Source organism: Podarcis cretensis (assembly GCF_951804945.1).
Source record: "Podarcis cretensis genome assembly, chromosome: 6".
Taxonomy (NCBI): Eukaryota; Metazoa; Chordata; class Lepidosauria; order Squamata; family Lacertidae; genus Podarcis; species Podarcis cretensis.
The window spans coordinates 14,659,564-14,674,100 of record NC_137175.1 but is presented as its reverse complement, the minus strand read 5'-3'; the positions used below and the strand labels follow the sequence as shown (position 1 = coordinate 14,674,100).

General features: G+C 39.8%; 1 protein-coding gene and 1 long non-coding RNA gene across 2 annotated transcripts in view; both read left to right on the top strand.

Annotated features, from left to right (window-relative positions):
- Positions 1–14,537, top strand: part of LOC307218077 — a 136,905-nt gene that overhangs the window by 49,812 nt on the left and 72,556 nt on the right. The gene's annotated exons all lie outside the window — the stretch shown is intronic.
- Positions 35–14,408, top strand: RAB22A (RAB22A, member RAS oncogene family). The gene is made up of 7 exons (XM_079980053.1): positions 35–386; positions 4,092–4,171; positions 6,204–6,285; positions 10,226–10,297; positions 10,380–10,486; positions 11,695–11,804; positions 13,002–14,408. The coding sequence occupies exons 1-7, from the start codon at positions 351–353 to the stop codon at positions 13,097–13,099; spliced, it is 585 nt and encodes a 194-aa protein (XP_079836179.1). The 5' UTR covers positions 35–350; the 3' UTR covers positions 13,100–14,408.

The following is a 14,537-nucleotide window of genomic DNA, read 5'->3' as shown; positions in this document are numbered from 1 at the left end:
GGGGTGGGGAATCTGGGTCAGGTGATTGTCAATGGGCCGTCCAAGATGGCGCCCGGTTTGTGGAGCCTGAGGAGGAGGAAGAGGAGGGTTGTTTTCTTTACCTGTGACTTGGAGCTGAGGGAGGAGGCGGTTCGGAGTTGATTTTTTTTTATTTTATTTTGGGGCCATATCCTCCCACGCCTTCGTTTTATCCCTGGGAGACTTTCGCCTGAAGGGTAGACTTGAGGAGGAGGAGGAGGCGGCGTTTTTTTTTATTTTAATTCCCCGATGTGCGCCTTTTTCCGAGGAGGGGCTACCCGGGCTGTGCTTGCTGCGCTCCCGACGAGAGAGCCGTCTCTCCTTCCCCAGCCATGGCTCTGAGGGAGCTCAAAGTTTGCCTGCTGGGGGTAAGTAACAGGGGAGGGAAGTTGGGGATGGAGAGGTGGCGAGGGTCTCCCTTAACACCCCCCTGCACACACACACACACACACACACACACACCCATCCCCATAGAAAAAGAGGGTTTGGAAATTTGGCCTTTTCTTCTTTCCATCAGCTACCACTTTCCACAAAGGGGCTTTCAAATGCGGGTTTCCTACACGCCTGAACATATATAGTTACCAGGGGGTTGGGGTGGTGTCGGGGGAGATGGGGTCTACCATCCCATTCCTGTCTACTCGGAAGTAAGTCCAAATGTGATACAACGAGGTCCACCACCACCACCTTGGGATTGTGGCCTTGAATTGGTTGGAACTCAGTTGCAGTTATTCCTGTATTGTTTTGCTGCGATACCACTTTTGTCGTTTCCGAGCCAGGTATAAGCCCCACATCCTTCAATAGGACTTACTTCAAAGTAGATGTACACATTTTGTGTGTGTGTGTGTGTTGTTTTTCCTGCCAACGAGAAGTATTTTGCTCGTAGTTATGAAAACTGTTGCCCCTTTATCCTCCTCGCTGGATGGTCTCGGCGCCTACCCCTTGTTAAAAACCAAGAAACTTCTTGGGTTTGTTTGTTTTTTGCACAACTTGAGTTTCAAAACATAGGGACAGGAATCCAATAAGCAAACAGAAGAAGCCTCTATTGACATCTTCTAAGGATAAACAACATCCTTTAAATAGGAAGTATTTAACCCTATAGTTAGATGCCTACCTGAGAGAAAGTTCCATCTGACTAACTCCAGTTTATTTCTGAGTAGGTGTGCATAGGATTGCTTTGTAAAATACTTTCTCTCTGAGTAGGAGAAAGGATAGAAACCAAAGTTTCAGAGACTTCTCTCTTTTCACAATCCTTTTTTGCAGCATTGAATCAAACATAGGGTGTGTTTTCCCTTCTTCCTGATTGATTGATTTTTTGCAGAAATAGGCTTTGTTCTGTATATGATGGAGAAAAGAGGCTTGATGAGATAACACTGACATCTGCTATTTTTTCCCCTTCAATCCATTCTGTGGTTGGTAGTATATGTCGAACAAGTGTTAAAATTTAAGAATGTTGGAAAAGGTACATTCTTCATATATTTTCTGACAGTAGTATTCACAAGTTCCAGAATCTTTGGCTACTAAGTAGCTTGAATTACTAAGTAGCTTGAATGTTTAGACATGTTATGGCACAGGCTGTCCACAAGACTTAAACCACTTCCTCTCAAAATTTGCCATTTGTCACAATGAAACCGTATAAGCATACGTTTAAGATCCATACATGGCTGTGATGCTTTAAACTATGGAGTTTTGCCTAGTTGATTTTTTTGTCCTTATTTATACAGTACTGAAGAAGAAACAGATCAAACTATCTAGACTGTTCATAGCTCCTTAGTATTCTTCCAGGTGTGTTACTGGAACTACGTATAGCCTTTCATTAAATAGGGTGGGGCTGTATGAGTAAGAGGCATTGCAGAAACTCTCCAACTAGTTTAGCACCTTTGAGTTTAAGTTGTTTGTTATACACATCATAGAGTAGAGAATGAGAGCTTCTCTTAAACATGCAAATGCAAATGTTACCATAGTGATGCACATTCACTGAAAGCATGGAAGCATCATGGCATTATCTAATGCTGGCTTTTTAATATGATCATAGAATCAGAATTGTAGAGTTGGAAGGGACCCAAGGGTCATCTAGTCCAACCCCCTGCAATGCAGGAATCTCAGCTAAAGTATCCATGACAGATGGCCTTACAACCTCTGCTTTAAAGCTTCCAAGGAAGGAGAGTCCACAACCTCTGGTGAGAGACCGTTCTACTGTCAAAGAGGTCTTACTGTCAGAAAGTTTTTCCATATATTCAGTTGAACATCCATGAGTATTGCATCCATGTACAAAATACTGTCCAGTCTTGGATAGAAAAATCCAGCACTGCCATTGGTTGGACTGGAGTAGGCAATGACCACTTGGTTATATATTTACAGCTCAATACTTGTCATCACTTAGAAGAAAGTCTCACTGATGTCAGTGGAACTTACTTTGAAGTAGCTCACAGTGTATTGTGTTAAACTTAGGTGCACAATAGTAAACCTAAAATTATGAGGACCAGTTTTCAATAGGTATGGAGTTCTTTATCTCACAAGCAATTTTTCAGTTCAGTCCTAATCCTTGAATCTGTGCTGCTGAAGGGGCTTAGGGTAAGGCAGTGGGCAGAGTGCTGGAGCTGAGGTCTCTATAGGAAGCTACCACTAGCATTCAGAAAGCCCCCCCCCCAAAAAAAAAAGGCAAGCACAAAAATTTGAAAATGCATACATATTTTTTTAAAAAACAAGGCAAGTGCACAGCTGCTTTGGATCCATAGGATTCAAAGCCTGATGGATCCCACAAGGGGCCTGATTCTCAGCTGCACCAGCCTAGAGTTCAGTTACCCAAAAAATAAAGGCAAAACACCTTCCACCTGGACTGATGCAAGCTGTAGGGTTGCAGATGTGGTTGTACATCTGCTATTCTGCTTTGCTGCAGGCTGGGGTTGACTGAGTTTGCTTTTTTAGGAAGCTTAGGCGTGTTCTTTGTTCATAGTTAAGATACATTTTCCCCTTCTACCCGTCTCCACTAGTAGAAAAGTTTTTGTAAAATAACTGAAAATTTTCCATACTGTTTAACTGTATCAGAGGTTGAAAAGCTACTGCCTGTTCAGTCAAGTAAAAAAAGGGAGGATTTTATTAAGCAAAGTTAACATAGGTAAATTCAAGAGGACTAACTTTTTGTTACAACAAACAGAAAAAACAGTTGTATGACACTTAAACAGATTTATATCAAAGTTCGCCATTTCTGTTCTGGAGCCCTTGTCCACAACTTGTCTTATCAGTGGGCCACCTGAGAAAAGGAGGGATAACTTTCTGGCAAGATCTGTCTCTTCACACTAATTTTTAACTAGCCTGGGGAGGCCAGGCAGCACATTTCAGTTGGCTTGATTTGGAGCAGGGATTGCCATTTGCTGATTCATAGACTATCTCAGACTGATGCAGCTGGAAATCAAATGTGGGGAGTTCTTTTGCCCGGAAGTCAGCAATATTTGAAGCTTTGTTTCATTCTCTGGCTATAAATAATAATTTATCTTATGGTTAATTTTCTTTTTCACATTACCTCCCTCATATAGATAGTTAATTGGAGAAGGATCACCCTTCATTTCAATGTATTGTTCAACTTAGTTGCTGGAGTTGCATAGCTTTTACCCAAACTACACCATCTATCGGGCAGGGAAGTTGTTCACTCCTTTCTGTTTGTGGCACATTTATATTATAGGGAGTGGTCGTGGAACCATTCAGGCACATTACAATCGTATGATAAGTTGGAAGGAAATGTTCTGCCTAGTTCATTCTAGTAAAACTAAGTATTGTAATACCCCATAGTTCAGGAGAGGAAAATAACTTCTAGTTACTACCTTAAAATGTGAGATTGAGTTCTTGATTATTTCCTATACATGTTTGAATCGTAACAGCTTAATTTAGTTTTAAACATATCTATTTGCTTGTTGTAATACTTTTTATTTTATTTTTCACAATATCAACATTGAGGAGAAAGGAAACTACCATTTCATCAAAATTTAGGGTTGTACTGCAATTGCTTCAAAAATCACTTAAGTTCTACTATCAGTGCCTAAATGGTCTTTAAACTGTCTGTCTGATTTTACTTTCAGGACACTGGTGTGGGCAAGTCAAGCATTGTGTGGCGCTTTGTAGAAGACAGCTTTGATCCCAACATCAATCCAACAATTGGGTGAGACAGTGAACGAAACTAACAACTTAGGGAGATAAAGCACTAAACATAGAATCATAGAATGTAGAGTTGGAAGGGACTTCAAGGATCATCTAGTCCAACCCCCTGCAATGCAGAAATCTTTTGCCCGATGTAGGACTCAAACCCACAACCCTGAGATTACGAGTCTTGTGCTTTGCCAACTGGGCTATCCTATCCCAGCTCAGTTCAATGTAGGAACTTTGTGCATAGAAACGTCTCATGTAGGAGTATAAAGTTCGATGCAAATGCTAAAATCCAAGTAAACTGTGTGTTCCATGGCAGATAAGTAGGAAAGTAGAAGTCAGTAACCTGGGACCAGTATTGATCTAATGCTGAACCCTTTTTCACCACAGTTAAGAGATTGAGATTACAGTGGTACCTCGGGTTACATACACTTCAGGTTACATACACTTCAGGTTACAGACTCCGCTAACCCAGAAATAGTGCTTCAGGTTAAGAACTTTGCTTCAGGATGAGAACAGAAATCGTTCTCTGGTGTCAGCGGGAGGCCCCATTAGCTAAAGTGGTGCTTCAGGTTAAGAACAATTTCAGGTTAAGTACGGACCTCCGGAACGAATTATGTACTTAACGCGAGGTACCACTGTACAGTTCCAGAACTATTCCTACATGACTTACAAACATGCCTGAAACCACGGGGAAAATTTAGCGGCAGCCCAGTTGGGAGAAGATTAAGCATTGTTTAAGCCACCTTACCTTTTATTAAAAGAGTGTCGTCCACAATTAATTGTATAGATATTTTTCAGTAGAATCAGCAGCTCTTTTCTTTTTCTTAGAACAACCCTGTGAGGTTTTTTTAGTTTGCAGCTGGGAAACGGGGGTGGGGGGTGGCATCTGGCAATTCCATTTCCACAAAGGCAGTTGGATCCACATCCATTTCTAAAGCTATCTACTTTGCCTTGTTGGCTAGCAGCCATTAATACTGAGATGCTGTCTGAGTAAATGTGTCACAGTTTTCATAGATATGCAGAACCTGAATCATGTAGAATTACAACTTTTAGTTTCATTCCTTTTTTAAAAAAATGGCCAGTGTATCAAGTAAAATATTAATTTTCAAAGTGGCTTCTAAATAGTAAACAATCCTGAGCAGATCAAGAATGGAGTTCACAGCAGTTTGTATTTTCCTCCATCTGATAGCATCAATGAATTAAAAAAGCTCCGCTTTTTATTTGAGACTCCTTTCATTTCACATACCACTCTTTTAGATCGGTGTAAGTGGATTTGTGATGTAGAAAAGTTGGTCCCTCTAAACATGAAACCGGCTGTTTTTACAGCTTAGGCTATTGTTCTTGACTCATGTAGGATGACTGCCCATTTTGCAAATAAACTATTTTACATTTCATAAAATGAACATTTTGTATTAGTAGACAAAAGGTGTAGAGGGGCTTTTACAGTTTCAGTGCACAATGTGTAGTGCCTGAATTGGGGGGGGGGGTTTAAGAAGACTGTTAAGGAAATCCTCAAGCTTCAATCCCTAACTCTCCCCCCAATTTTAGCCAAATCATGTCTCAATAGCCTTCTAAAAACAGTAACACATAATGTCTGGAGACTAGAGTCCTACCGCAGCCACCATCCTTGTAGATTTATCACAACAGCGAGGTTACGTTTTAAGCGTGCAGCTATTCACTGTCTCGTACAGTTTGTGACCTCTTCTTGTTGAAACCAAATTGATTTTGTTTGTCTCAACGATCCAAAAGAGAGTAATCTAGCTTATCTTCTTACACTAGCCCTTCTAAGGTGCAATTGGATTGTTGTTGCCTGCAGCATTTTCCTGTCTAAATAAATGCTTTTTTATCAGTAGATAGAGAAAAGATAAAATGTACAAACTTTATTCCTTCCATGTCTAAAATAATGGATCTATGTACCAGCATGTGAGGGTTGTACCTATCTGGATTCTGTACAATGGAATTAATATGATCCTTAATATTTATGAATGGGGAAGGTTATAAGGTGGTGGATTTTCTCATACGTTTATGTATCAAATATTTTTCAGAGCATCTTTTATGACAAAGACAGTGCAGTATCAGAATGAGTTGCATAAATTCCTAATATGGGATACAGCAGGGCAAGAACGAGTAAGTAGATAACCCATTACTTTTTATTTGCAAAAAGTTGTGATGAAACATTGTGCCATGGATGCTATAATACATGTTCCTCTGATTACCCCAACAAGAAGTTGTATATTGAGATAAAGCCTGGAGTCATACATTGTACATTCTAGATTTAAATTTGTCTACTTCTTATGAAATTTTAAATATATGATTCATTCCAAGGATTAAAAGATTTTGTTTATAATTCAGCATGGCTGGTTTCTCAGATCAGGAAAGTGACATGATAGATTGTTTGAGATGCATGCATATTGTAATGTACACGAAAAGGTGATAGGCAGCAATTATGCCTTTAATACATAGTTAATGATCTGTGTTCCTGTGGTGGAATGATCCTGCATTAAACTAATTTGGAAGCCAATTTTCTGACTTGCATAACTATATATTTTTTAAAATTTTCTGTGACTGACAAGAGCTTGAAAGTAATGTAGGGTATATATTTTTGCATACAATGGGATCTTGAACGTTCTGCATTTCAAGCTTTATCATTTGACACATTATTGGTAGAGCTTTCACTTTCATGGAAGTGTTAAAAATCAAGGGCAGTTGTTGGTAGCAAGCATAAGCCTCTCACAAACCATTTTGTTGGGCTGGAAGGTAGAGATGGGACATTCTTTCCACCACCCACCACATCCAACTGAAGATCTGCAATACCATGTCCTCACTCCTTAACCTGTCCTGTTTCCATAAGGCGTTCTGTCTTGCTAGTATGTGCTGCCTCTTAAATCCCCTCCCCCCAGCCCCTGACTCCATACCCAGTCAGATGTTAGCTTTCTTAGGAACATAGGAAGCTGCCTTCTACTGAGTCAGACTATTGGTTTTCGAGCGTCATGGAATCCGAACAGCTCAGAACCCAAACATCGAAAACCCTGAAGTAATTGCTTCCGTTTTTCGAACACACCTCGGAATTCAAACAGCTTCGAAGGCGCATTTTTCATTTTCCCCTTTGACTTTGCAGCCAGCTCATTGATCCTCAGTTTTTGAACATTTCGGAAGTCAAACAGTCTTCCAGAATGGATTACATTTGAAAACCAAGGTTCCACTGTACCTGAAACAAAATGTGCACTTCAGATATTGGGTGACTTCCTTTGAATGGCTTTTCTTTTTCTTTTTCTTTTTTCGGCTTTTGAGGAATCAAACATTTGGCCAATAGCTGCTTGGCAGAGGATTTTCATTTAATACTGAAACTCTTCAGTTTTGTTTTTATTCTCTTTAAGCAGTACAAGAACACACGCTTTGTACCCTTTATTTTATATCAAACCAGCTACATGTCAACTGTTAACTAATTGTCTCAGATTGTGCAGTACTTTCAAGAGAGGAAAAAGCAGGATCCTCTTTTCTATTTTTACTCTTGGAGTAAAACTTGCAACTTTTGCAATGGAAATAACATGATCCTTTGTCAGTGCTCTGACTCAGCACTGCAGTCTTCTCCCTTTACCCTACAGCATGGTATAACAAAGAAGAAAACGTTATAGGGCTTATTGGGATGGTGACAGGCCACAGCCTTTGCCTACCACTCCAGCTGATGATCAAAGCCTTGGCCAGAATGAATCTAATTCCAAGAGAGAAATCAGAGAACAAGGAAACAATTGCCTCACAATTAATCCACATTAATATCCAGTTCTCTGTTTCCTGAAAGGCCATACTTGGTACTGACTTCACATTAAAACCACCTCTATGAAGTACATCTTTAGTTGCTTTGCTGCAGATTTTGAGTTTATTCCTTTATCGGCTTTCCTGTGCATTTCTTACTAGTCTATTATGGATGAAGCCTTGCCTTCACTGAGCTTCTAATTATTTTTCAAAATAATTGCCAGCTTCATTTTCTACCCAGCGTAATCCCTTTCGAACAAGAGTATTCTCTCTTTCTCTAAGTAAAAGGTGCAACTCAAAATTGCTAATCTGTATGCCTTTCTGTCTTTCTGTGTGGTCTTCTGTCATGCTCTAAAACACCTGTGCCTAGTATTCCAGAACTCCTCCTCTCAAAATAGTTTAGCTACTAGGATGTGAAACAGTTGCTTGCTGTTGCTGTAAGTAGCTTGGTGTTTCCGTCGACTACTTTTTATTAGTCGCCATGCTTGCAGTAAGTCTGAAACATGAATTTAGTTACGAAATCTTTTCTCTTTCTTCCTGTTAATTGAGCATCAACTTAAATAATGCATTCTAGAGCTTGTTCTCCTAGAGTTTAGATTTACCAGAACACAAAGTGCAAATTAATATCTTCCATGTTCCAGTTAATGTGATATGCAGTTTCCCTAACTGTACTAGCGAAATGCCCATTATTGTGATGGACAGTATGTGTGTGGAGGGGAGGGCTTACATTAGGAACGAAGAGCAGACTTTTACTGCATCTCTGTCGCCACATTCAGCACTCTGTTTTTAACCCTTGGAGTGGGTGGCTTATGAAAGCTCATGCTGAAGTATGCAATATGTTTGATGATGAATGTTATACTGAGGACCAGGGACAGGCATTAGGATCTATACCTGGCTATAAGAGTGCTATCCTGTGTCCAGCTAGGATGAGTCACTGAGCCCTGACGCAATATCTTGTACTCCTATTTTATGCTGTCCCTCTATAGGTGCTCTGCGCACTTGCTGAGTCAGAATACATATGGCTTACAAAGCAGCATGGACGCTTATTATGTGAGCTTTCATAACTAGGAAAACTTAGGTTTGCTTCATGAGTTTCACGAACAACACCTTTACTTATAAATGCCAGTGCTGTCGTAAACTATTTTAAGGTTTCAAAATGGTGTTTGAAGTTTACACATCACATATGCACAGTGTCTGTGTACACTGTTAAAGGCTTACAAATAGTAAGAAAGCAACTGTTCATACAGCTCTAGTGAAGATACCAGTTGCTTCATGGCTCTACTCCTTTACTGAGAGCAGTTTCATAGATTGATTAAAAAAAACAACAGCTCTATGCACTCCATGTCATGGCTCATGCTGCAGAGATGGCATTTCAGTATTCAGGATGGAGTATACAAAAAGATGGTAGTGGGGGAGTGTAAGCATGGCTCAAAGGTGTGCTCTTGGATACGTCCAAGTTCAAATTCAAAAAATAAATAAATGGTAAGAACATTTGCAAAATGACAAGTGAGAGCTTGAAACATGGATGGGGAAAGCTTCTTTGTTTAAATGGTATCCAGCCTTTGTTCCTGGGCTCTTAACCTTAAAGTAAATGGTTCTGCTTACTACCATTGTATAGTTTAACTTCACTATCGCAGATAGTATAAAGTATTCATGTTTTGCTTTCTAAGGCATCGTTGGATATGACACAAGGCAGAGATCTACTCCTTGCCGCCCCTCTCTACGCACCTTCCTCAGTATACGAATGCTGGCTGAGGTTTCTGTTATGGCTCAGAGTTATGTGGCATAGCGAGTAGAGCACAGTTGGGCAATTTCATTGCCCCAAAGTCCCACACATGGCAGTGGCACTGGTGGTGGACAGGACCCTTCTATTTCTTGCTCTCTCTCTCTCACTCACACACACATATACTTCCTACCTTACCCAATTTGCCGGGTGGCTGAAAAATCACTAACCTCATGCTGCTAAGCAATTTTTTGCTGCCACGTGCAGGCTGTGGGTTGACCACCTGTTGTGTTCCACTAGGACTAGAGAGATCTGAGTTTGAATAACCACTTAGCCTTGAATCCTGCTGAATCACCATGAGCTAGTCACTTTGTCTCTCTGCCTACCCTGGGTTGTTGTGAAGATACAACAGGAGGGGGAGTCATGCACACTATACTGAGCTTGACGGAAGGGTAAAATAAAAATGTGACAATAAGTACAATTCATTCTTTATGAGGCATCCATGTCCTTTGTCCCAGGCCTAAGGTTTTTTTACCGTATGACCTTTAATATGACCCAGAAGCCTTTTTTACATATTTCTTCTCTTTGCAGTTCCGTGCTCTAGCACCGATGTACTACCGAGGTTCTGCAGCAGCTATTATAGTTTATGACATCACAAAAGAGGTAACCAAAATATTTTTCTGCAAAAAAAGTTATCTATTGGCAATAGTTAACATGCTTGCTAATTCCATCACTTTAATCATAGGAAACATTTTCAACATTAAAGAACTGGGTGAAAGAACTTCGACAGCATGGACCTCCCAATATTGTTGTTGCTATTGCTGGAAATAAATGTGATCTTAACGATGTAAGGTAAATTAACCCTCATCTTATCTCGCTGCCTGCTATTGCGGTCATTCTTTGTAGTTAGAAATTTTCAGAAATATTTTGAGACTCTTGGGTTTTATAAATTGCTGACTATTGAACCAGGTACATTCTCAAGATTATTAAAGTCTAGCAGGGTAGGAAACTGGCTTACAACATGAATTTTACTCTTGCCGCCTGTAGCTCAGAAATGGAAGCCCTAGAGGGGGTGCTGTGTGGGCTGCATCTAGAATGAACAAGCTAGGGTGGCAGGAGGCAGGCACCATATTAAGATCTTAAGATTAAGATATTAGATCTCTTGCGAAAGGGAGGCTAGAGAAAAAGGTGCCTGAGACAATAGCTCTGGACTGATTTAACTGGGTAAGGGAAGACAGACAAGTTGCTGATAGAATAGGGTTGCCTTTGAATACAGTGGTGCCCCGCAAGACGAATGCCTCGCAAGACAAAAAACTCACTAGACGAAAGGGTTTTCCATTTTTCGAGGTGCTTCGCAAGATGAATTTCCCTATGGGCTTGCTTTGCAAGATGAAAATGTCTTGCGGGTTTGCTTCCTTTTTCTTAAAGCCGTTAATACCCGGGGAATCCGGGTGTTGAATTCCGAATACAGTGGTGCCCCGCAAGACGAAGCAACTCGCGGAACGAATTAATTTCGTCTTGCGAGGCACCACTGTATCTACAACAATGTAAAACTTATGTTAGAGAACTTGGCTGTGAGCCCCAGTGCGATCATGGGTGGTTGCAATGTCTCTAACCATTCTGCCTTCCTTCTGAATTAACTCCTGTAATGGTTTGGTAATGTTGGAAACAAAGTTTATGCTCCAGGTGTGGAATTTGAGGGGAAAGTGTTAATGGAGGCTGTGTCTCAACACTGTGCTCACACCTGGACTTAAGTTATATTGGAATTTTACTTATTTCATAAATTAATACTCTGCTTGATTGTAAGGGGGAGGGGACCTCAAAGTGATTTACAAAAATATAGAACAATAAATTCAAGAAGATTACAATACTTAAAAACATGCGAAAAGTTAAAATACTAAAATCTTTGGTTTTATTAGCATGTTTCCCAAGTACATAGTCTTCAGCATGGTTTAGATTAGTTGTTGATATAGATTTTAATCCTGTATTGAATTGCACCTACTTTTTCTTTTCTAAAAATTGGTATGGCTTGTTTATACTATTCTCTCTCTTCTCCTTAGGGAAGTCATGGAAAAAGATGCTAAAGACTATGCAGATTCCATCCACGCAATATTTGTAGAGACCAGTGCAAAAAATGCAATAAACATAAATGAACTGTTCATAGAAATTAGTAAGTATCAAAGCATTGGGATTTCTCTAGTCAGTCTCCAATTAACAAAAAGAAACCTGACAAGTATTTTGGCTTGAAGTTCTGTTTCTACCAGTTGTACGTGATGTCACGTATGTCACCATTTGATAGGGACTGAAAGTGCAATATGATCTGCTTTGGGTCATTCATGTCAGAGCTTCTGTATGCTTGAGTGTTAACCCTCTACATCCTTCTGTTGTGCTTGATGGATCAATAGCAAGAAGTACACTGATACCAAGAAAAGTTTGTTCATTTGAAATCAGCAAGGGGAGAAAGGCCTGGAAATTCATAGAGAAATGCTTTGTTAACAGTTAATCCCATGTGCAGTTTTTCATACAATCCTGCAAGATACAGTTCAGGTTAGATTCCACATTGTCATGGACAGAGAATACTGTAAGTGAAGGCTTAATTTAGTTATTGTGGTTAATATATTTGGATTAGACCACTTGTGGTAATAAATTCAACAAGACAATTTTGCATTTAATGTGCTGCCATTCGGTTTAATTGAATAACCCTGTGTTTAAGTAATGATTGTGTGATAAACATTTCTATACCACCCTCTCAATACTATTTATAATTTAATAGAATTAAGATGATTGGGCTTTTCAGTGTTTGATTGTGCATCTGTAAAGCAGGCCACATTTAAATCCTCTGTATGCAAGGTGATTTTTTTTTCTTCGAAGCAAAAAGTGTGCTCCGTAACCATTCAGTGATTGTGCAGCTTAAAAGATGAATTTCAAACAGCTGAAATAATAACTGCAGAGTTATCTATTGGTATTCTTTATTTAGCTCAGAAAATGTACAAACTTAGTTTGGCATCCAGTGCTATTCAACCGCTGGCACAATGGAAATCTCCTTGAGCAATAGAACATCTGGTTTCTCTTCTCCCCTCCATTCAGTGATTCTGATTACAGTGACTAGATGCTAATCCTAAGGCAAAAAAGCACAATTTTTCTACCAGTATAAACTATATATTTCTTAAGAAACAAATATCAGAACTGCTTGCAAATGGTTTTCACTAATAACTTTTCAGCATTGTCACCTACGAAATTTCTTTCAAGTGGTTATAGCCTGTCAGTCTTCTAGTTAGTGATGAGTTGTGCCTACTCATAAAGCTAAAAATGTGGAAAGGTGTCTCATAGTCTCTCTTACAACACACTGCTTTTTTTCTCTCTGTAGGTCGTAGAATTCCATCAACAGATACCAACCCCCCATCTAGCGGTAAGGGCTTCAAACTTAGAAGACAGCCTTCAGTGACAAAACGCAGCTGTTGTTGACTGATACGATCATATACCAGACTAGCTTTTATAAAGTATTTGGCCTTGGAAGTTCTGGGTTTATTTTGGGTATATCGTACTCGTATTGGATTCCTATCTGCCTGGTGTTCATAGACCCTGAAATGGGCCAGTTCTGGCGTGCTTTTACGGACTGAGGAGACCGCAGTCATCCTGCTGTTGGACAGCTTCCTTGCATACAACATCTGGATTATCTCTTGTACTCAAAGGGAATTCATCTTCACTTTCTTCTTTAGCCTCATGAGAAAGGAACTCCAAAATACAGATTGTAAGACTTAATATTTCATAGTTTTTATAAACAAAACTTTGCTATGTTTTTTCGTGAGGGAGGGAAGGGACACTAGCACTTTGTGGGAGTGGGCAAGCCCTGTGGATAGAAATGTTAGCTCTGAACTTAATAATGCAGTTCTACACTCCTCGTCATTGTTGCTATAATAAGCCTTACTGTTTTCATGGTTGCTTCTCCAAAGTACAGAATGAGCAGCTGATTTAATAGACAGCTGCAAAAATCATGAAGCTGATAAAAAGACCAAATCAACCCATCCAGTCACCAACCTTACTTGCACTTTTATTATTTACTGATGATATTGAAGATGTGTTCAGAAAGGGGAGGGGCGGGGGGAGCTTAGACAATCTTGCCATTTTATGCTTAATTACTATAGAAGAAAATAGATAGAAACCTTTTTTTAGGGCTTCTCATTAAAAATCCTAGATGAAATTGACCAAAATGAACTTGAGTACAACTGGCAGGCATCAGTTGCTGTCAGTCGTTTTAGAACAAGCATGTTGAATAGGGTGCACTCCCAATTGCTTAGCATGAGCAAGTTTTTATACTCTCTTATTTATGAGACCAATGCCTAAAGTATTATAAATTATGTTAGTGCCATGGATGACCTCTTTTCCTTTCAGTCCCTCACCTGCGGTGGGGGGGGGGGACAGTCCACAGATCAGAATTGCTGTGGACTCCAGCCTGTACACAGATGGCCTTGCCTTATCAGGCATCCTCGTGTTACTAGTACGGTACTGGAAAACACTCTTCTCTCTGTCCAGTAGAGGTTGCTGTGCGTATAGTTTGAGGTTTGCTTACAGAACAAATCACTTCTGCATGATGAAAACAGAAACAGGGATCCAAAGCCAAGTTGTGTAGGGCAGTGTAGATCGTTGCCTCCTTGCTCTTGGGCCTTTCCTGAAGATTTAACTCTTTTTAAGCCTTGTTTTTAAGCAGATTATCTTTTGGCTTTGTATTGTGTTTCCATTTTATATTAAACTATAAATTAATCTTGCCCTATTATACTATTTCTCATTATTTATTTTTGTTGCAGCCTGCCAGTGCAAAGGTGTGTGTGTTCTCCCCCTTGAGAATATAACCACTTTAATAAACTCACAATGTGTAAAATAAGCCATAAGGCTTTGATTTTTG